Source organism: Chaetura pelagica, unplaced genomic scaffold (genome assembly GCF_000747805.2).
Source record: "Chaetura pelagica isolate M959 unplaced genomic scaffold, ChaPel_1.0 scaffold581, whole genome shotgun sequence".
Lineage (NCBI taxonomy): Eukaryota > Metazoa > Chordata > Aves > Apodiformes > Apodidae > Chaetura > Chaetura pelagica.
The window spans coordinates 587,064-611,109 of NW_009952070.1; the positions used below are offsets into that span (position 1 = coordinate 587,064).

The 24,046-nt window shown below is 40.0% G+C and overlaps 1 protein-coding gene across 1 annotated transcript in view; it reads right to left on the minus strand.

The window, feature by feature from the left end:
• Window positions 1–24,046, minus strand: part of RANBP17 (RAN binding protein 17) — a 140,951-nt gene that overhangs the window by 30,673 nt on the left and 86,232 nt on the right. Inside the window, exons 20-22 of the mRNA XM_010005557.1 lie at window positions 17,991–18,079; window positions 12,021–12,128; window positions 9,549–9,631 (exon numbers count right to left, since the gene is read on the minus strand). Coding sequence (XP_010003859.1) covers window positions 9,549–9,631; window positions 12,021–12,128; window positions 17,991–18,079 — 280 coding nt within the window. The remainder of the gene's footprint in view (window positions 1–9,548; window positions 9,632–12,020; window positions 12,129–17,990; window positions 18,080–24,046) is intronic.

Below are 24,046 nucleotides of genomic sequence, written 5' to 3' on the forward strand. Positions count from 1 at the left end.
CCTACACTGCCCCATTTAAGATATCCCACCCAGGTCATCTTAATTGACATTAATCTTCTTAACCAGATCAAGTCTAGTTACTGAGATCATCAGTGAATTTCAAATTCTGTGAAAAAGATAAACTTAAATATCAAATTTTGTCTGTGAGATGAAGTGGGAAGGCACACACTATTTCTGAAAGTGAACAGTGCACAACTCTTAGGGCAAGAACAAGCCCAAAAGGTAAGTGTGCTGCAAGCTGAGCTCACCTGCCCTTCTCCACTCTTCAGTTCTCTGCTGAAAATCTCTGCTTTAATAGCACAAATATGTATCTGGCTTCAGAAATAAGCAAAGTTCTGGATCCAAGGAAGAGCCTTGAGGTCATAGCTGAGCTCTCCAAGTGTGACATCCTGCAATACCAGGTCCTTGAAGCACTTGGTGTCAAATGCAACAGCAGATGGGAAGAGCTGAGGAGATGTCACCAAGGCAGTTCTGTACTTAGGGTGGAAATTATTGCACATCACTAGAGAAACCAGAAAGGTGAGGAAAGAGGTTGAAAAAACCCTTAGCCTGGGAACAGGAGTTCTAGGAGGTACACAGTAGGGCTGATCTTCCATCATTGCTATTGCTTCACCAAAAAATCATCTTATAACTAAGGCTTTAAAGCAAGTGAGCAGCAGGAAGCATGTGGCACAGGAAGGCAGCAGCTCTGCTCCCTCCATGAGGAACTGGGTGCCTGTCCCTCCGAAGGAAAGCACTGAGAAGAATTTGGGTTCAGTGCAAGATTAAAAGCTGCTTTGAGCAATAGGATAGAGGCCATGGGGAACTGTTCTGAGGTCACAGCCTCCTTCTAAAAGGGCCTAAGAGTGGGAAGAGCAGATTCCAAATGAGCAGCAGAGGTGAAAGCCCAGGCGGTGCCTGTTGCCGGTGCCCTGAGCCTGGGACTGCAGGGATGCAGGGCTAGAGCCAAGATGAGTCTTTCAGCATGAGTTACTGAAAAAAAAGATGCCTGACAAGATAAAAAAGAATGATCTACTTGTAACATTTAGCAGGAGCTTCAGGGGAATATTTTTACACAGCATGGATACTACTGAACATAAACTCATTTACTGAGGTCCTTCGAATCAGGTCAAGAACAAGTTCTCAGCTGCTGAGGATACACTGACATTTATAATTCCTGCACTGGAGGCCTGAAATACAATGATGTGAACTCCTACTGTTAAAAGAAACAGTCTGAAGAAATGAAATCAACACAAAAGTGACCTTTGACATGAGGAACTTAAAAATTGTGTTTGAAATTCAAACTGGAAACTCTGCAGAGCCCAACCAGTGAAGTTTCAAGAGTTACTACTGAGTTTAAAAAAAAATGACAAATTCCAACTTGCACCAATTTCTTCTTAATGTGGAAAAAATTGTATCTGCAATCATAAAATACACTGCCTGACTTTGAAAATTCTCAATAATTTCACTTAATAGAACTTTTTGCTCTGCATTTGACAGCAACAACACTTGCAGAAATTACAAACTGAGTCTCAGAGGGGCTACAAAATCCTGACAGGAATAAGAAAAAGATTTCTAAAGATCTGGGTGACACTGCAAGATAGGAAATAGGGGCTTGAATTTGACTGACAATTTAAGCTTTTCATTACCAAAAAACTCTGTACATAACCAAAGGAGCTGAAATAAAATGAGAGTGTGTGCAGAGGGGGAATACAAAGGCAGGTAAAAAGACCAAGCAGGATGCTCTGCCCAAAGGGAACACCCTGGTGCCTGGGCATCCCACAGGCAACATCCACTGGAGCTTTTTGCACAGCTCACTCCCTCCTAGATGTGGGAGCATGTCAGGACAGGCATCTCCCCTTTCAGCTCTCCTCCTTAATTGCTTTTACAGTAGAAGCCATAACACAAAAATGATTTCCTTATGGCTGAGTTTCATTTAAGCAGGGCTTGTTCTAGATTTCAGTCCAATAACCCCCCTGTACAATAATACAACTAAATCGTGTTTTAACATGTGTGAATGAGATGAAGATAAAAAAAGACTTGGGTGAGATGAAACAAAGGTTATGAAACTTTATCACATTTATAGAGAAAAAGTGTTTCTTGCCTTTTCCCCTTTCCTATTTTTATTGTTCACCACTGCCCCATAAAGCTGCCTTGCAACTTAAGCTTTCCAGGAGCTGGGAATGCCAGGGCAGGATAAAGAACTGGCCAGAGATAGAGCAAGCAAAGGAAAACATGAATCAGAAAGATGAAAGCAAGCATCAAAACCTCCTTTTTTTTAAGCTTCCAGAACAACAATACATGCATAAAACCTCTCAAACCAGCCCAAGGAACATGCACAGTGCCAAGATAGATTTGCCAAAAGAAGCCGGTTATGAAATTGGAGTCAGTAATAAAGAGCAATATATTCTGGACCCAGGAAGGCAAAAGAGGAGAGCAACAGCAACCATGACCAGTGAGCACTCCACTTGGAAGCTAAGCTGCTGATTACAAATACCTGTCCTACAGCAAGAGTGACTTTAACCAACATTTTGAAGGAGAACTGTGAGCTTATGGAGCTGCTGGCATGGAATGGATTGCCCCACTCAGCTGTGACATACGTGTTCTAGAAGCAATTTAAAGTTCATTAGAAATAATTGTGTCTGGCTACTGGAAAATGTGGTAAAATGTGATCCACATCCAAATGCTACCTGGGCTGTGAGAAAAGGAAATTGTTTTGTGCTACTGTGGCTAACCTCACTGCTGACCTTGAGCAGTAACTGCTACAACAGCTGAAAGCTGAAGCAAAATTAAAAACTTACATCAAAGTATATAATGACAGAATGTAGATAAATAAAAGCAGCATATTGAAAAGATTATTTTTATGTCAGTCTCCAACAATGAAAGGGAAGAGGTTTAGTAAAATGTAAAGAAACCACAAAACAAAAACAGATGGTCCCAGGATGTACTGAAACATCATTTCTATACGACTGGGAGTTCAAAAACACCCTGTAAGGAGACTTGTAGATGCAGAATTAAAAGTGAAATATATTGGGGATGAAGAATGGTGGACTATACTATTCCAACTCCTTTCAATTTTCTCCTCTCAGTTGTTTATTCTCAATACAACAGCTGAAAGCTGAAGCAAAATTAAAAACTTACATCAAAGTATATAATGACAGAATGTAGATAAATAAAAGCAGCATATTGAAAAGATTATTTTTATGTCAGTCTCCAACAATGAAAGGGAAGAGGTTTAGTAAAATGTAAAGAAACCACAAAACAAAAACAGATGGTCCCAGGATGTACTGAAACATCATTTCTATACGACTGGGAGTTCAAAAACACCCTGTAAGGAGACTTGTAGATGCAGAATTAAAAGTGAAATATATTGGGGATGAAGAATGGTGGACTATTCCAGTTGTTTATTCTCAATCACTCTCACTCAGGCAGCCCAGCTTGAGCCCTAATGGACAAGGCACAACACCCCCTGCCAAGGAGCTGCACAGGCCCACCAAGGGGAATTGACTATCTAAGTGCTTTTTGCATCCTATGCCAGGCTTTACATCTTCTGAACACACAGCATTTGTAAAGACATCTTCAAAATGTCTTCAGCACTGGGTGAGTGTCAGTGATAAATGAGCAGAAGGACAGGACACCCCAGCACCACCCTAATGGCAAAGCTGGAGCTGTTCAGCAGAACTAAGCACTCACTGAGGTGTTGAGCTTAGAAAATGAAAAGAATTCACAGTTTAGATTTCATTCAGTGACAACTGAAGATGCTTGGAAGACCCTAAGGAAGGGCATGCTGGATTTTTTGTGGCTTTGCACTCAAACATATGAAATCACTACATGCCAGTCTAGAGGAGCAAAGAGTGAACACTTTAGTCTAGAATTAGAGAGACTGTAGCATCTGTACACAAACATCCACACACCAACAAATATCCAGACACAAATATTCATACACAAACATCCACACACAACCAAATATCCATATACAAACAAACATCCATACACAAACAAACATCCACACATGTTCACTCTCCAGAAACACAACTCTACCCTTTTCTTCCCCTTTTATGTTTAGCCCAAGCACAGCTCTTACACTACAGACAGATCATTAATGGAGGCACTACCTGGACTTACAGGAGCATGACAGACTTTGGCAGAATTTCAAATGGGAAGCAAGCTGTATGCTAGGTTACCTAATGCTTGCTCCAAAGTTATTCCCATGTAAACAACAGTGCAGGGTTTACACAGACCAAATCCACACATCAATTCTAGCTGATTTTCATCACGTGAAGGTGGCTGTACTTGTGAAGCATCTGCCTTACCCAAAACTGCTTTGGTTGGTGTGGTCCAGACTTAGCAAAAACCAACACTGTGTCACCAACCACCAGGGCACTTGGACTTTGATGTTGGTGAGAAGGATCACCTGGTGCCACCTCACTTCAGTTGCTAATTCCTTGTCTAAGTGTTGACAGGACAGAAACATCTTTGAGACCATATTTTTATATATTTATAGGTTTACAGAGCAAGAAGACTCCCAGTGAACCTAAGCCATAACTGGGAATTTTCATGTTCAGTTTGCAGGTGTAATTTCTGACCATAAGGCTTTTAGTAGCATTTTCTGCATGCCATTACATGTGAGAGAGAATAAGCCAAAATCTGGTTGTAAAACACATTTAAATTTCCCTTACCAATGGAAATACAATACAATTAAGCCATACTTTCACTTATTGCTTTATGTTAAACTCTTCTCAGAAGAAGGAGCAAACAGGCTACCCTACAGTGCCTGCAGGAGAGGGACCAAACCTTTCCCTGCAGGGCTGGGCTGTGGGAAGGAAACTCTCACTGCCCAGCCCATGGAAAGGAAGAGAGGTAACATGCAGAGTTGGAAGGCTGGTGTTCAGGCAGTGATTGCCAAGAGGAGCAAACCCAGCCAGGTTTCCAGGTGATGGGAAGAATCTCTCAGGCCTGAGAAGAGGCTGGGCAGAGTTTAAGGCAACCCACTCAGTCACTGGACTGACTGAAAGGACCTTCCCACAAGGACAGGGTGACGAAAGAAAGAGATGTTTGCTTTTCTTCTCCCCCCTCTGTCTCATGTCATCACTGTCTGTCTCTGTCAGTTTAAAAAGGCAATTCTTATAGTTGAGATTTCAGTCAGATCTATATTGAGTTTTAAGTGTCTTTTGGATCAGCTCTGAGGAGCTCAGTGTGAGCTGTGACATATACAAGAGGTTTGGGTGCCTTGGTAAGACAAATGAGCACATCCTCTGTTGTCATCCCCTGACATTTACTGTGTGCCTGCTATTCTCTCTCTAATGCTTCAGCCATAAAATCATGCTGAATGTGAGAATCTCAACTATTTTCAGAATTTTAAGTTACTTGCAGTAGCAGAACACTTGAGAACAGACCCTCAGGATTAGAAGGCACATATGTGTTCATGCTTTTAACTGAATCAAACCATTTTTCAGAATGTGGGACTGGCAAGATGGCTCAGGAACACCAAAGTGCACGTTATGACCATCACCTGGTTCACTTGTTTATCTTTCCCCAGATGTCTGCCAAGATCACATATGCTTAAAAGACAAATTATTTTTTTATAAGTCACAGAATATTATCAAGTTTGGCTTAAAAGCACTATTTAGATATCAAGTTTTTCAGAAAGGCACTTAAAATTAATGCAAAGTCACTTAATAACAATATTTTTTACAGGGATTTGTATGTTCAAATGATCAGATGTAACTAACCTAATGAATCCTTACAAGGTATTTCCAGAAGAGTTATATCTTTCTGTACACTGGGATGGAACCCTCATAAACTAGTGGTTGGTGATAAAAGCTAAAAATGTTAACTACAATTATTCAAAGCTGATTAATTGCTCTATCTTGAAATACTTATAGTGGGGGGTAGTAAAATCTTCCCAGACTATAAGGCAGTGCCCACTTCAGAACTAGCTGCAGCAGTTTGAAGTCACACTGAGCCAGGATGGTTATTGCAGCAGCCACAGCTCAGCCAGTGCTGCCCACCTGGGCCAGCAGGAACCAGCTGGATCCTTTGAAACCACTGCTTTGACTGGCCAGTTCACCAGCTGCACTGGGAGGTCTTTCATGCTGATTTTGCAGTGAGTCCAGTCCTGGAATAAATATTGGCAATCACTCACAGAAAAGAAAACCTGAAGAATTTCTCTAAATGTCACAACTAAGCAGTGGTAACATCACTGATGGACCCTTCTAGATACTGGTAATAATATGAACAAGTTTTAAAAGCAGAATGGGAAAAAAAAAAACAACCCAACCCATACAGATACTGAGTGGCTTTCTCTAACCTCTACACTTTTCCTTCACTTTTGGTTGATTGGGGATTTTAAATTTGATTTTTGGAGGGCAGGTCTCCTCTTGCTACTTCAATCTGAGCTAAGTACAACGTCAGCCTCCCATAGCAAAGTGGTTGTGGAAGACAGGAAGGAGAAGCAGGAGAGAAAGCTTTTCTGGTCATTTCACTCCTTTCTGTGGCACACAGTTCCCAACAGATGCCACCCATTCCTGAAGATCTTTCACAACAAGCATCATCTAACAAAAGAGGGCAACAGGTGTCTGGGCCCAGGTTCCAACAGATTCCACAACTTAGTCTTAAATTGTTAATCTGTACTGTCCTGAAATCTTCTTTTATATTGCATAATTCAATTCTAGCATGGGCCAGAAAGTGGTGTCTGGCGCTTATGCACAAGAGCCACCAATACTTCAGGGCTGAGAATCATAGAATCATAGAATCTTAGGGGTTGGGAGGGACCTTGAAAGATCATCTAGTCCACCCCCCCTGCCAGAGCAGGGTCACCTAGAGTACATCACACAGGAACTCATCCAGGTGGGTTTTGAATGTCTCCAGTGAGGGAGACTCCACACCCTCCCTGGGCAGTCTGTTCCAGTGCTCTGTCACTCTCACAGTAAAAAAAATTTTTTGGATATTCACCTTGAACCTCCTATGCTCCAATTTACACCCATTACCCCTTGTCCTATCACTGGTCATCACTGAGAAAAGCCTAACTCCATCTCCCTGACACTCACCCCTTACATATTTGTAAACATTGATGAGGTCACCCCTCAGTCTCCTTTTCTCCAAGCTAAAGAGACCCAGCTCCCTCAGCCTTTCCTCATAAGGGAGATGTTCCACTCCCTTAATCATCTCTGTAGCTCTGCACTGGACTCTTTCGAGCAGTTCCCTGTCCTTCTTGAACTGAGGGGCCCAGAACTGGACACAATACTCCAGATGTGGCCTCACCAAGGCAGAATAGAGGGGGAGGAGAACCTCTCTTGACCTACTAACCACACCCTTTCTAATGCACCCCAGGATGCCATTGGCCTTCTTGGCCACAAGGGCACATTGCTGGCTCATGGTCATCCTCCTGTCTACCAGGACCCCCAGGTCTCTTTCACCTACACTGCTCTCCAGCAGGTCAGCCCCCAACCTGTACTGGGACATGGTGTTGTTCTTCCCCAAATGCAAAACTCTGCACTTCCCCTTGTTGAATTTCATCATGTTTCTCCCCGCCCAACTCTCCAGCCTATCTAAGTCTCTCTGAATGGCAGCACAGCCTTCTGGTGTGTCAGCCACTCCTCCCAGCTTAGTGTCATCAGCAAACTTGCTGAGGGTACATTCTATACCCTCATCCAGGTCGTTGATGAAGATGTTGAACAACACCGGTCCCAGTACCGACCCCTGTGGGACTCCACTAGTCACACACCTCCAACCAGATTCTGCCCCATTGACTACAACTCTCTGGCTCCTTCCTTTCAACCAGTTCCTAATCCACCTTACTTCCTGATCACCAAACCCATACCTGATCAACTTTTCTACAAGGATGCTGTGGGAGACGGTGTCAAATGCTTTACTGAAATCAAGATAAACCACATCTACCGCTCTACCGTCATCTATCCACCTAGTAATTTCCTCATAGAAGGCTATGAGGTTAGTCAAACATGATTTACCCTTGATAAAACCATGTTGACTGCTCTTGATGACCCCCATGTCCTTGATGTGCCTGGAGATAGTGACAAGAACAAGTTGTTCCATCACCTTTCCAGGGATGGAGGTGAGGCTGACCGGTCTGTAGTTACCTGGGTCCTCCTTCTTGCCCTTCTTGTAAACAGGTGTGACATTTGCTATTCTCCAGTCCTCAGGCACCTCTCCTGTTGCCCATAAGAATGATATGAACTTCACACACACACACACACACACACCATAAAAGCTGGAACTGAAAGCCAAAGGTTTCTTTACAAAGTGTCTTTTAGGGAATGAATAAGGAGCAAAGCAGGTTGAAACCAACTAGTGGGTTTCCTCAGAAGGGTTTAGAAACTTGATGCCAATAACTGAGATGAATAGATGCTCAACAATTCAGTATGTTTTTTATAAGAAAGGATGGCAAAAGCTGATTGAAATAATAACAATAATAATAATGAAAATGAAAATGTCACTCCAGTGGGATCAGGCACAGTAAGACAAGCAGGGCTGAAGAATCATCATCGTGCTCCACTTGATTCATTTTTTATAAAATCATCAAAAGAAAGCTCACAGGAATGAAGCACAAAGGCCAACAGAAATCTAAATGTTTGCTTTTTATCTTTTCCTACATGGAGAACCTTGTTTTTATTTTGCTTAATCATTCTAACAAACTGACTTCAGAACATAACTGAACAAGCTCACTACATGGTCTACTTGAAAAAGAAACAGAAAGAAGATTTTGCAAGAGCTGAGAGTTACATGGGTGGAATTTTTTCTGCAGTAAGTAAATGCTCTATGGATTCTGTGTAGACTGTTTCCATGCCCTATTGATCACATGCAAAATGACATTGGAAGGTCTTTTTTAAACAGACAGCCAACTAACACAGTTTCCAGACCCAAAAAGCAACCCGAAGGCAGTAAAAGTAAATTTGATGCACCAGTTTCCTTCCTCTAAGAGTAACAGGACATTTATGGCTCTTTTTGTTTACACAAACAAACTACAAATGAAGCTGCCCTACAAAAACTTGGTAATATTCCTTTCAAAATATTTAGGCAGCAAAAGTGTGAGCTACAAAGTTAGTTGGAGTGTAATATAAGCTGCTGGTGTCAAAGACCTGTTGCGGTTGTGAGGATGAGTGGGAGTAGTAAAATGGAGCAACTTATTATAAACAATTTTAACAGCGCTCTAGGGCAAAGCTGTTATGGTCCTATTATGTTTTGGAGCTGCTGGAATATAATTTGAATACATAAAATCAACCCACACCTATCAATCAGCAGCCTGGATCAAACACCTCGGGAGCATTTGTATCTTTGCTGGAATACATGCACAGTGCCTAGAAGGATGGGCCTGCAAGTGAAAAGAGCAACACAAGTAACTCTGCTACACAAATGAGCCCTGAGCTAAGAAATTCCTGAGCTTTCAACTTCCTGAGCTTTTCCAAAGGGATAACACTGCCTGGAAAAGCTACAGCCCTGAGACATATTCCACAAACCCATCAGTGCTCAGGAATATCAACTAACAGGATTTCTGTATCACGGGACAGGCAAAGAATCCCACTGCAGAGGAAACACTACTGGATACCCACCATAGGTACAAATCATTTTACTAGCTTCTCTGAAGAGCAGAATTCCATTGGGAGAGGATACATCAAAATTTAAACGTTGCGATCTAAAAAATAACAGCAAAAACATTCAGATGGTCATCGAAGCAGAAAACTGCAAAGGATTATTCCTAAAGCAAAGCAAACATTTGCTGATTACAAAAATTCAATTCTCTGCACTCTTCTTGTCTCCTTCTGTTGCCAAAGGAACGTGACAAAAAAAGACAAAATTCAAGCAGAAAAGGTGAGCAGACAACAGATGCAGCTTCCAGTGACCAGGGAACATCTTGTGTCTGCAGACAGCCCAGAAGAATCTACAAAGGTCCCATAATCCAAGCAGCCAGGTGAACTTTTACCCTGCTTTTGTATCTGTGGAGCTTGAATAAACAGGCTAATCCCCACTGGTTATTCCCATACATAAAACCTGTGGCAGTCACAAGGTGTGAATTGCAACACGTGCTTTGTATGGAGGTTCAGACCTGAAGATTGCCCCATGTTGTCTCCCCTGATGCACAGGCACTGCCAAAGCCAGCACCAACCACTCTGTCCCCAGTCTGTGAATGCAACAGAGTCCTTGCCAAAGTCCCTGTCTCTCCAATTTGTCTTTGTGATAAAGAAGCCCATCTCCTAGTCCAGGCCTAAAAGTTAACTGCAAATGTAGGTCTTAAGCTTCTAAGTAACCTGAGCATAACTTACCCTGAGTCTGCTGGGGCTGGAAGGGAAAGGAGTCATCCCTGAGTGATGGAAACCAGGGTGACCCCAGGGACCTATCTGGTAGTCACCCACTTTTGACCAATTGTATCACCCCTGCCAGAGACAGCAGTAGGGATCTTCCTTTGCTGCAAATCCTATTTTTTGTTGTCTGAACCCTTATTTGCAGGGTCCTTTGCTGCAGACTCTGGAGTAAATCTGGCTGTTTATAGATGGATAAAACGTGCCGTGGATAAAAGATCTGGGTACTCCAGAGGCACAAGGTGATAATGGCTGGCAGAGACAAAACCCCAAACCCAGCACCTCCTCTCAGGATCAGAGTGGCACAATGCACAGTCTGATACTCTATAACATATTTTATTCGTGTCAAAGTGTCTGGTGTGAAGCTGTTGTAACCTGCAAACCTGCTGCAGTACATGGCTGCTGGAAACACACCCTCCCAGGTGACACTTTCTGGGGGGAACAAGGCAGATTTTCTGCATAGCAATAGGTAGAAGAAAAACATGAATATGAAAGCAGCTTGAAGACCTGTCTTTTGCATAAGATTTATTGTCCCAGTTCCTCTTTGCTGTGTTTACCATTATTAGAGTTCTGTGCTGTGCTTGAACAATCTCCTCCTTAGAAGGAGCTGCAGCACTAACAGCTACATTGCCTGTGCGTGGCAGCCTGAGTAACCTGCCCAGCAATCTGTGGTCCTCCTGCCAGGATGACAGACAGAATCAGCTGACACACACCAAGGAGGGAGTGACAGCAAGCAAGTCACCACAATGAAGAAACAGGGAACTCTGCCTCAGGGTGTGTGCAGCCCTGCAGGGAGTAAGTACACACCACACACCCCAGCGTTTGACTGGGAGCCAGGTCTGAACTTTAAGGCACCATTTGCTGTCATGAAACTAACTATTTTCTTCAAATTTCAAATATTTCAACTTTTTTTCCTTTGTAAATAAGTAGGTTTGATTTGCAAGGTAAAATGAGAAATGATGAGAACACACACCTCTTTGCTGAAAGTCTTGGGTCGTGAAGATACCCAGCACAGAGACTTTCACTATGAATTTGTCATTTACAAATATTTTCTTCCCTTTGGGCAGTACATGAGACATTTCCAAGTATAATGACAATTTCACCAAATAAATTTTCTGCTCCTTGTGGTAAAACAGGAATTTCATTCTAACTGCTGCAATGTGAAGTACTGAAATCACCTCCCAGAAACACTCTGAGCCTTTTTGGTTCGCCCACAGAAAGACTTTTGATGTGGGAGAAGCTACTTATGTGCTGTTTAGAACTATTGCTGTATTAGACACCATTCTTTCCTATTTTGGCTGGAAGAGTTGAGCTGCAAAAGAAACTGTAACATCAGTTGTGGTTTTACAGGCACACATGTATGCTGCTTGGCTTATAGCAAAACATCAGCCTGCAGCAGAATTCTCCAACATTTAATTCCAGAGCCAGTATTTACCCCTGGTTAAAGCAAACACTTCTAACATTGAGTATAAAATCACTGTAATGTCTCATATCTATTCCTTGAATGAATCCTTACCAGCTGATTTTGTAACATCTACCATTTGGGTAAAACACCATAATGGCACTGAAGCTGAGTCCTGCTTGGGAATTTTCTTCAGAGATACAAAAGCTGCAGTCTTAAAGTCAAAGTCAGACATGATGAGGACAAGAAAAGCACAGAGAGCTGGCAGAGAGGATGGATGCCACTGCATTCTTCATCACTTACCAATTTGATGTGGTTCTTACCTGTTTTGCATGAATTCTGCCATCAGCTTCAGGATGGGGGTTGTACAGGCAGGCTCACGGTACCACAGCTCAACAGCTCTTTGAAGGACAGAAATATAGGCAGGGTATCTGCACCAAACTGAGTTAAAGAACAGACTGATAAAAGAACATCTTGCAAAACAACTTTCCCTGTGCTACACCATGAGGTGGGTGAGCCAGATGTGGACCTTGGCAGCAAGTCCTGCCAGGGCCACTGCCAGAACCTACACATTTACACAAGTCTCTGCTTCAAAAACTAAGTGCTTTGGAAGCATTAATGGTTAAGTGGGAAACAGCTGATCTACCAGAGCTGGAATGAAGGAAAAGGAAAGCTGTTTGTACATGAGAGGCTAACCTGTAATACTTGTATAAAATGAGCCTGGATTTTTAAAGAATGGCATAATTCACAAATGGCAATTTAGTTTAAAACCAGCACACATTTACATATTAGCAAATCCTCAGCCTCAAATTTAAGTGCCACTTCATATATACCTGCTATACAAATGGTTGGGAACAATGTGATGGTACAAAGTTGTTTCCAGAGCATTCAAGAACAGAATTCAGGCAAACTGCATGGAAGAGACCATGAGATTCCTAAGAACATTTTCAGGAGAGCTGTTTGCTCATCAGCAACCCAAGAGATCTCTGTTCTTTTAAAACAGTATTTAAAAGAATACAGGAAAAAATTAAGTCTAGCAGATTGCAATATAACAACAACAAAATCTTATGAGTTACTGACTGTATCAGAAGATTTAATAGAGAAGTGAGTCACTTGGCAGCCAAACCCTACTGCCAAATCTAAGACAGTAATATATTGAATATTATTAGCTACCTTAATTAAAAAACTTAAGCACTGAGTGTATGTAGACTGGAGACTATAGGCAGATTTTAGAAAAGCCAGGCTTTGGCAATTTATATTTTTTTAATAAGTCCAATAAAGTGGAACAAATTGGTTTTAAACGTGATATTATTCTTAGGTGTTTTTAGGCACAAGCTTCAAGCAACCTGGCTAATTAATGAACTTAACCATGAACAGTCAGTTCAAGTTCAAAGGAACCTGAATTGCAAAAAAAGATGCTGAGGTTTGAATCAAAGCAACTGGCAGTAGAAGCTATTACAGATCACTGAGCAGGTAGCCTTGCTTCGTGCCAAATTGTGTTGTCATTAGGAAACCTCAATGGCTACAGCTGCTTCTTGGGCTCCTTCAAGTTTGCACCTAATCCTGAATCCTTAAAACATACAAACCTAAAGATTTAGTTCTTCAAAACCAGAATGAACTTGAACAAGCTGACTTATTGCTGCCCATGGTTTTATTCTGTTGAGAGTTGGGATCCATGTGTAACCGTGGCTGTTTGGTGAAAAGATTGCTTGGCTTGTTCTAGTGACCCACATCTGAAGCTGCATCCCATCAGCCATCTGAGTATCTAGGCCAACTGGAACTTTTAAATGCCCACTAGATAAAACATCTCAATGGCAGGTCACTTTTCTATACACTCAGTGTCTATGAATCTCTACAGATATTTTTATCCAGGCAACTTCATGCACACACACACACTGTGCTCTCCAGATGACTGCAACTCTGAGTCAACCTCTTCGGTTAATCCTTGCAACTCATTTTCTTACTGCAACCTCTTTCTTCCAGAGACAACAGAAGTCATTCAATACTGAGAAGCAAGTGGAAGGAAGACAGGAGAGATTGCCTAAGGGCCAGCACCTAACATACATCCCAGGAAAGGAAAATCATCCCCTTTTAAGAACAGGTTTTGGTTCACTCCAACTGGGATAGAGGTTTTTTAGGCCACACCTGCACGTTCAGGACTGACCTCCAGACTGCAGAGCCCACGTGTTAGGAATACAAAAGGCAAATAAACTTCCCAAAGCTGTGGTACTGGAATCACCATTGACAGCTTGACATATCAATATTTCAGGAAGAATAAATGACTTTCATATCCAGGGTTTTGGGTTTTTTGTTTTGTTTTGTTTATCTGTGATGTTTTTTTCATCTTTCATCACCAGATACCTTGGCAAGGTGCTGCACTAAACACCTGAAGCTGCTTAAAATATTTGGACATATTTTAATGAAGTCTTTTGAGAGATCACCTAATACAACTTTAAAACAAATTTTACTATTATTATAAGTATTTTCTCTTCATCCTTTGCCAGAGGAAAACTATAAATCTTGTCTCAGCTGAATGAACACCATTTATCATATTCATTTTCTTGTCAATACAATTATGAAAAGCCTTTGGCCTTCTTCCAAGGAGCCTGATTTGCTAGAGAAACTCAATTAGTATAAGCAAGCCTGCTAAAAACCAGTCCTGTTTGGCAGCCCAGCACAGCTCCAGCATACCTGACGAGTCACCTCTAAACCATCACCCCAGTAACTCAATATAATGGTAAAACACAAGATACAACTGTGTTCCCTGGGCCTCCCCCCCCTCCCCGGATCAAAAAGGACTTAAAAGAAATTATTTCTGCTCATTTTTGCCATCTACTGGACAAAAGTTAAATCCTAAACATTGTGATCAGAACAAAAAAGAGAAGAATCTCTCAGGTGAGAGATCACAAAGTATCATTTGTTTTGATATGGATAGGGCATAAACCCCAAATATTTCCTGCAATCACTTGAGAAGTTTATCAAGATGTTCTTCTACCCACAATTTACAAGTGACTATTTCTGATAGTCTTCAGTAGAGAATTACATATCCAGGTTTTGGGTTTTTTGTTTTGTTTTGTTTTGTTTATCTGTGATGTTTTTTTCATCTTTCATCACCAGATACCTTGGCAAGGTGCTGCACTAAACACCTGAAGCTGCTTAAAATATTTGGACATATTTTAATGAAGTCTTTTGAGAGATCACCTAATACAACTTTAAAACAAATTTTACTATTATTATAAGTATTTTCTCTTCATCCTTTGCCAGAGGAAAACTATAAATCTTGTCTCAGCTGAATGATTTTCATCTTTCATCACCAGATACCTTGGCAAGGTGCTGCACTAAACACCTGAAGCTGCTTAAAATATTTGGACATATTTTAATGAAGTCTTTTGAGAGATCACCTAATACAACTTTAAAACAAATTTTACTATTATTATAAGTATTTTCTCTTCATCCTTTGCCAGAGGAAAACTATAAATCTTGTCTCAGCTGAATGAACACCATTTATCATATTCATTTTCTTGTCAATACAATTATGAAAAGCCTTTGGCCTTCTTCCAAGGAGCCTGATTTGCTAGAGAAACTCAATTAGTATAAGCAAGCCTGCTAAAAACCAGTCCTGTTTGGCAGCCCAGCATAGCTCCAGCATACCTGACGAGTCACCTCTAAACCATCACCCCAGTAACTCAATATAATGGTAAAACACAAGATACAACTGTGTTCCCTGGGCCTCCCCCCCCTCCCCGGATCAAAAAGGACTTAAAAGAAATTATTTCTGCTCATTTTTGCCATCTACTGGACAAAAGTTAAATCCTAAACATTGTGATCAGAACAAAAAAGAGAAGAATCTCTCAGGTGAGAGATCACAAAGTATCATTTGTTTTGATATGGATAGGGCATAAACCCCAAATATTTCCTGCAATCACTTGAGAAGTTTATCAAGATGTTCTTCTACCCACAATTTACAAGTGACTATTTCTGATAGTCTTCAGTATAGAATTAAACACAATCTTATGGTCTATTACAAGCTTAGCCTTTTTTCCCTTGCCTCTTTGTACTGTTTATTTCTTGAACAAATGCAAGTAAATCACATTTATTTTGGCTAACATTCTGTATTTGCAGTATTGAAATGCTAGTTCTTCATCCCTTACAGAGTAAAATCTGTTTGAAAAAGAGCTTTGCTATTCAAGCCATTTCCAAGGATATTTGTGAAACAGCAAAAGCAGCAGGTTAATCAAAGGATATTGAAGCTTTGTATGATAAAACTGGTATCTGACCCTCCCTTCTCCTCCCATGTACCATTTTTGTCTTTATATACAGCAAATGAGAGTTGTAATAATAGCAGCTTATTCTGCTATAATGCTTTGGATCAATACCTGGACTCAGCCAAATGTGGTGAAATCCACTGGAGAGAAGTGTGCACTTACCCTCTGCAGCCACTGGTGAGGAGGCCCAAAAAGATTCATTTGAACCTCTGCAAGGGAAAAGAAACTGAGAAGGTCTGAGCTTTGAATCCCACACAAAAAGCTACATGCCAATCCATTTTTAGTGTTCATACAAAATAATTGAATCCAAAAGTCAGAGGCTGCTTTCATTTATTTGAAATTAACTTAATACACTGGAAGGAATAAATTAAATAAAAAGCATAAAGCAAGAAAGGATCCTGAGGATGGGACATCCTGGAATGTTGTATAAAAAAACCCAACACCTTCCTGGATGAATCAATTTATTTTAGATGGAGAGGAGGTTAAGTCTGTGATCCCTCCTTCTCCAACAGCAGAGTTGAAGTTCTGCACAGAAGAGCATGATGCTCAAGCTGTGCTAGGAAAAACAAAGTCAGAAGAACTTGAAATGGAAGCAGCACCAATCTGATTTGATGCATCTTCCTGATTTATTATTAAGTTTTAGGGTACCACAAGCACAAACAGTACTAACAAAGTTAAATGTACCCAATGGTGCTCACTAGAAAATGAGATGCTAATTCACAGCCTGGCTTCAGTAGTTTTTTTGTTTGGGTTTTTTGGGTGTTTTTTTTGTTTGTTTTGTTTTTCTTTCAGTTCTCTGAAACTGGAATGAAGGGATGTTTTAAAAGAAACCCAGGTGACACTGCTTTATGCTTTGGGACTGACTTTCTGCAGGCTGAGCCTGCACACAGAATCACTGCAGGCTTGTGAAGGTCTGAACTAGGGCTTATCTGGCTGGTCAGCAGGACCCCACCACACCTGGATGTCTGTCAGATGATACCAGGCTCTGCTGTGCAGCCTTTCAGTCCTTACATGCTAATCTCCTAGTTCCAATTTTATATCGATGCATTCCTGTGTCTTAACCAGGAAGATTATTAGTGAACAGTAGGGTTTCATTATTGTCTTAAAATAAAGATATCTTAAAAAGCTTAATTTCTAGTAAAACATGGAATTTTACTAGAATGTTACTTTTTTCTGTCCATTAAAAAAAAACCAAAACAGAGACATAATTAACTACCATAGTCTGGCAAGAGCTAAATTATAAAACACATATTTTCATAGTTACGTCACTATATATTTCAGCAGTTTGTTACTAATGTTATAGTCTTCAGACTGGATGCCTGAAGAGACAATTACAGCTACTGTTTTTATAAAAATACAAAGCATTTCTCTAAAGTATTAAGAAATACTCACGAGTATTATTGTATTTGTTGGCATAAAAATGTAGCCAATATTTAAAGCAACCAGAGTTCTGTTGTCATTACTTACTGAAGAAAACTACAACCTAAAGATTTTGGGTTTTCTTTTCAGATGTCCATTTTCCTCCTGATCAAGAAGGCTGCAGGTGTTGGGATATTAATAGAGTTGACATAAATAGAAAGGAACTGACTAAATTAAAGACATGATTCATACCAGGGAGTGCAAGCTCCCCAGACAGCTCTCCTATCGTCTTTTTAAGCACTTCTGATGTTAAAGCAAATGTAGGTACATTGTGTTTGGAGTTAGAGACACAGCTTTGTTTGGTGTGTTGGTTTGGGGTTTTTTGTTTTGTTTTTTTTTTTTTCCTTCCACTAAAACCTTCTGGATTTCTGAAGGGCAGAAAAGCACCAGGCTCTGTTTTCTAGAGGACCCAGCACCAAAGTGACCCCCTCTGGGTCCCTCCCCAGCTACCGGCACGGTTGCCATTGTGCTGTAATTTTAGCTGATTACACATTAGTTTCATTTAGCTTTGTTTCCTCTTCCCCACTGTGCCACACTATTAAACTAATGCAAGGGGCCTGGTATCCCTCTGTGCACAGAGCTGGTATTGTCACCGGGTAATCAGGATACATCCAGTGGAACAGCATGGAGTAGCTGGTCTTTGTGTTGAGAGCAGAGACGATCCCGCGAAGATCCCTCGCCAGCCCCACCAACATACGCTGCCAGTGGGAAAGAGACACACTAATTGATTTTCACGTTAGCACTGAGCAGATGGGGGAATCATCAGCCAATAATGACCACATAGCTGATTTTGATTCATTAGTTTAAATGGCTGGCTCGCTTATTTTTGTAGTCTTTCCCCCCCCTTCAAATACACAAAGATTCTTTTAACAAGCAAGTTTTCCAGTGCTAACATTAGCCCAGTGCTCAGGATGAGCTGATGTGCCATCCTCCTGCAAATTAAAGCATAATATATGAACACTCTGTATTCCAAGTTTAAAAGTGCTTCCTGTATTAATACATTTAAAGAAACAATAACAATAAAACGTTAATATAAGCTTACAATATTTTCCATGAGGTGTAAGACTGATGCTCATAACAAGCTATAATGAAGCTTGCACTGAGCTTCTCACTGTAGTGTTATTTTAACATCTTTTTTTAAATTATTTTTTTAAATAAACAGCAATTTTCCAAGTTAGGTGTCTTCAAAAAGGGACTTTTTTTTCTTTACAGAAGACCATTCAAATCTTTATCTGTGTTAACATTAGTTCTAAGATGATTTTTTTAATGACTAGTGTGTGGCTTCCAGAACAAATGCAGACAACACTTTATGCATAGATAATTAGTGCCTACTAAAGGGATGTTTTCAGGATAATTAATTGACATCAATAAGAAACACCAGTGAATGAAAAATATTTCAATAATGTAAGAAAACTTTTCCATTTACTTAGACATAAATTTTGGTTTTTGATAATTAAGTAGTTTGAATAAATGTTATCCATACATTGCAGGTAGGGTGTGTACTTTTTCCCCCTCCCATAATAAATGACTGCAGAGTCTGGTAAAAAATATACACAGAATTGTGGAAAACAAAGCCAGTCAAGAGTTCTGTCTTTCTATCCAGAGTTTGTAATAATGTGTACCACTTGGTGCTAACACTGTAGTATTTACAGGGTTGAGAAATACAAAAGGTAAGGCTCACATATTAATTTTAATTGATCACATAAAGAGCAAATGAGGCTGATGCCTTGTTAAACTGCTCAATGTAATCTTGCACTTTTCACACACAGACCCATTAGTCCAACTGACTTGGACGGCACACACATAGATTAAGCCAAGGATAAATTGACTTCTCTACAAAGCACTGGTGAGGCTGCTAGGAGTATTTTAATATTTGCATTTCCTTTCTGTTGTGCACTGAAATGGCCTGAACTTGCAAGATGCTGCGAGGTCTCAACTCTCATTAACTTTAATGGGACTCGAAAATCACTGGAGAGGAAGTGTTCAATACGGAGGAGATGCAATATAAAACTGTAACTTTATATTCATCTGTATTTTCTACTTTGTGTGCTGTGTTGTCAGCACAGAAAGTCACTGGATAACAGACGTGGTGGCCAAAATGTACAGAGTTAAAATATCTCAGCAGCAACACTTGGTACCTCTTCCTGAAGGGATGCAGAGAAGGAACAGTATCAACAGGGAAGCAGAAATCTTCCAGATGGATTTTGATTCTTTTGCCCAATCTAGCCCCACAAGAAAGGAGGCAAGCAAAACTGAACAAAGGGAAGGCTGGAGCAGGGAAGAAGGGAAGCTACAGCCCCTGGCAAGACCTGAACTTGCCTTTGTTGGATCACACACTCGGAGAGAAAGAGCTCAGCATCTTGTCATGGTCTCTGGAACATGAATTAGAAAGAAACAACCAGCCGAACCCAAACTCCTCTAACATGCTTATTCTGTTCTTATAAAACAAACTGGCTGTAAGAACACACTCTTCTGCAATTATGTAGGAGGAACAGTTTTGCTGTGAGACTTTAAAAACTATTAATAAGAGGAGAGCACAACTCTCTTCAAGCGATGGTCCCAGATTCCTGGGATGCTCCACAAACACCAGGCAACTTCAGAAACCTTGAATTCTGAAGACAGGAGAACAACTACTACATAAACTACATATCTTGGTTTGCAACACTTTCAATTCAGCTATTGTTATTAAAAAACCCAAACCATTAACTGCACTATTCTTAAAAAACAACCTCAACCTACGCGACACCCTAATATTCCTGTCCTGGAAAACCCCAGCCCACTCAGTGGTTTAGATATTATCCATCAGAATGCAACTTTATAAAATAATGTTGCCTAGAGTTGACAATGTCCAAACAGCCCATCTAATAACCTACAGAATCCTGAGGCAAATCCTCATCCATTTAAGTTACTGCTAAAAATACCTGTCAACTAATAGGAGCAAAAAATCACCCTGGATTTTTTTTGCTTAAGTCACATTCGATAACGAAAAAAAAAAATCCCCTAAGCCATAAAATCCCAAGGTAATTTAGTTTTAGTGTATTATGAGTTTTCAAATAGCATTTATGTGCATACAATTTATTATTGGCAAGTAACATTATTCACGTGTATGTCTACTTATTGTCTGTCATCCTGTGGGATTCAAAGTCCCTTGCAAACTTAACAGAGTAATTGGAAGAGTAGACAAAGCTGCTGCTTCATTCACCACGGACACCAGCCACTTCTGGGGCAAAGGGACAGCTAATAACACCACCAGAAACTGCAAAATGAGTAAGATGAGAAGCGAAGAACACTAAATACAAGAAAGAGAGCAAGAAGAGCTTGTCAGTAGCATGTGGGTTTATCCATTGCTTTTCCTGCTCATCAAATGATTCTGTTCAAATTTCGGTTTGGAAACGTTCGTCCCTGAATGTCAGGGAAGAAGTTGATTTGAGATTAATTGAAGCAATGTTTGAAATAAATTCAAGTGTTTTGCTTCAAAGTCCCAAAAGAAGATTCTCCCATGGATTTTTCAAAGGAAAGGAGCTGAAGATTTAAATATTGACAGAAAAAACCACAAACTCTCTGACTTGCCAACATGTGCCAAGTGTCTGACTAAGGCAATTCCAAACAGCAGAGACTCCTCACGCCGCCCACCCCCAAAACGGGGCTTGAAATGGAAGGTCTGACAGACCCTTAACTATAGTGGCACTACTGGGTGCAGCTATAATATTACCCTCATAATTCTACTATATAATAACAACAAAGGAAAAAAAAGGTGAAGGGTCATTGCGCTTTGTCTTTAGAATTAAGATGGCTGTCTTCATCCTTACAGCATACTCTTAATTCTGGAGACACGTCTTAATAACCTCTAAATAGTTCCAACAAAAGAGCCGTGTCAGAGGAATGAGCAGGCCCCAAGGTGTTTCAACTGGAGTGTTTTCATCTGCCTTTATTGCTCTATCCCTCTCCAGAATTAAGGCAATAACCTGTGATAAATTATTCAGGAACTGCTACAGGGATCAAAGCAAAATCATTCTGTTAAAGTGCTGTTTGCAACATTTGGCACTTAGTGTGAAAACTTTTAATGTGTGCAAGCTGAAAATCAAGGATTTTAAATAATTTAACAGCATGGAGTTTCTACAAACCAGCTAAAGATAGCATGTTGCTATTTAACTGCTTTTTCCTCAGATCCTCTTTTTTTTTTCAGGCGTTCCCAGCAAATCTGATGATGTCACAACTCCAAACAAATACTCCTGAGATGTGGCTGCCCAGGCCATACAGGACTTAACTGCATTGTCAAGAGAAACCTTGACATTCTTAGCAGAAAAATCAGCCACTGGTTTAATACTGGACATTTTTCCTACACAGAAAAAAAGGTGAAGAAGCAAGTAGCAAAAAAAAAAACCCAAACCCAAACAATGCAAAGCACATAATTACTTAAACAGCCTTCAATTATACTTGATCCCCCTGGAAAAGAAACCTAAACATATGTTTTGTATGCAGATTTAATGATTACAAATGTATTTTGAAAAGAAAGAGCTCCCTTGTTGTGACTGTTTTTCAATGGTGTATTTCAGAAATATTAAAAAACTACAAAAACCCCAACTCTAGCCAGTTAAAAAGTCCTAATAAAAACCACAAATTAAATGAATTTGGCAGTCCTGGACCATTTTCATAGTGATATTTTAACGGTGTCATCTCCCTGTGGATCGGAATACTAAGCATTTTATTGAAGAACTGAACTGGTTTTGTTTTCAGTACTTGCAAAATGAAGTACCTGAAAGCACTTTTGCACCTATTATTTATTCATCGTGATAGAAAAAAATAGCTTTAACCTAATAAATTACATTTAAGAGAATTCAGAACAAAAGTTTTGTTTATGATCAAGCAACAGATTCAGTTCTTTATCAGTGGCTTAAAGCCCCAAGTTTTCTTTATACAAATTAGACAGATGGTGCTTACAGTAGAATTTACTAAAGGTCTGTCACAACAAATGCAGCCAAGCTGCATATTTAATCACTGCAGAACCTTGTCTACCTGCAGCTGCCAACTGCTAATCCAATTTCCCTGATAAATGTGGCAAGAGACACGATCAGCAATAAAGAGCATCTAACTCCATTTTCCTGCAGGGCGTCTTTTGATGAACATTTAGGACGGAAGCAGGAGTGCACTGTGTGGCCCTGGCTCGTGGCAGCTGCATGCATTTTGAAGACACAGTTCTCAGGTTACTCACTTAATTCTGCCACTATCATTATGTTGCTATTGATCTCAGTAGCTCTTGTCTACACAGCATTACTCTAGATGAAGCTGAATCAGGCAGTTATCATGCATCAAACTTGCTCAAAAGCCTGGAGATTTCCCCTTAATTACTTGTGATTTTATTTGCAAATACTGTTAAAGTGTAATCAAGCAGTCACTTTCCAGGGTCGTTAAGAACTTGCTAGTTTAGGAATATATCACTGGCACTCCATTAAAATTTCTCTGCTAAGAAGGTTTCAGGCAAACCAGACAGGGCAACAGCAAAATTAGTTAATAACCTGAATCCTCACGTGAGACAAAATACAGTTTCCTACAGAAAGGTTAATGCTATCACATGGCCTCTTTGTTCTGATTTTTAGGATTCATAACTTGAAAATATAAGAGATTAATCCATGATAGATGGGCTGGACTGTGCCTATTACATAAAAGTTATTAAAATTAAATATGTAAAGCAACAACAAAGGAGGAAACCAGAATTAAGTACTTGTTGAAATAGCCTTAAATACTATTTAAAAAAATAGAGTAATTCAAGTGATTATTGTGAACTGTGCATCTCCTGGCAAAGTCAGAGATACAAATTATTTACTGAATATATCTAGCAAATCTGTTGGTTTTTTTTAATGAAAAGAAGTAGAGAAACACAAGGATGCAGCATTGAAGTTTCCATCATGTTTTAAAATACCAAATTAAGAATGACTCTTAGGCTTTCCCCAAAACTGCCTGTGTAGCTGGAACAAGCACTCCAGTGTGCACTGTTAACTACTGATGTAGGGATCTCTTTAATGCAATAGTGCTGTAATATATTATCATTCCTGATGATGTAGCTTGTATCTAGCCAGCCTTTTTCTTCCCTAAAATATACTGTTGTTTTGACACAAACAGCTTGCTACACTTAAGGATTTTACTAATAAAACATAATGTTGTGTTAGATATTATGACTGTTGCCACAGCTGAACTGACTTGTCAAATCAATCCTAATATGGCTCCCACAGGCACATAAAAACCTTATTTAGCTATCAGTTATCCTAATCACTTTGTTCAGTTTAAGGGTGCAATACTTCAAGACCAGTTCCTATTTATACATATATGCCCAGCCATTTAATAAAGTCTTGATTTATATAATAAATTCTTGTTTGAAAAAATACTTTAAAGCAGCAGTGGTTTATCAAGTGTGTTACACGTGTCTCCTCATACCTCCAAATAAATATGTTAATATACACAAACAGGATACTTGCATGGCAAGGGAGAAGATCACAGATGAAACAGATGAGCTATCATTGAAGACAAATTTGTCCCTTTGATTATAAATGGGGATCAAACAGGGTCAATTGATCTGCAAAGCACTGAAAAATACCAAGGCCTTTAGAAAAATCTTTGTACAAAGTTTATTTAGGAGAGTAATTTGTATCCTTTGTATCTCTACTGCC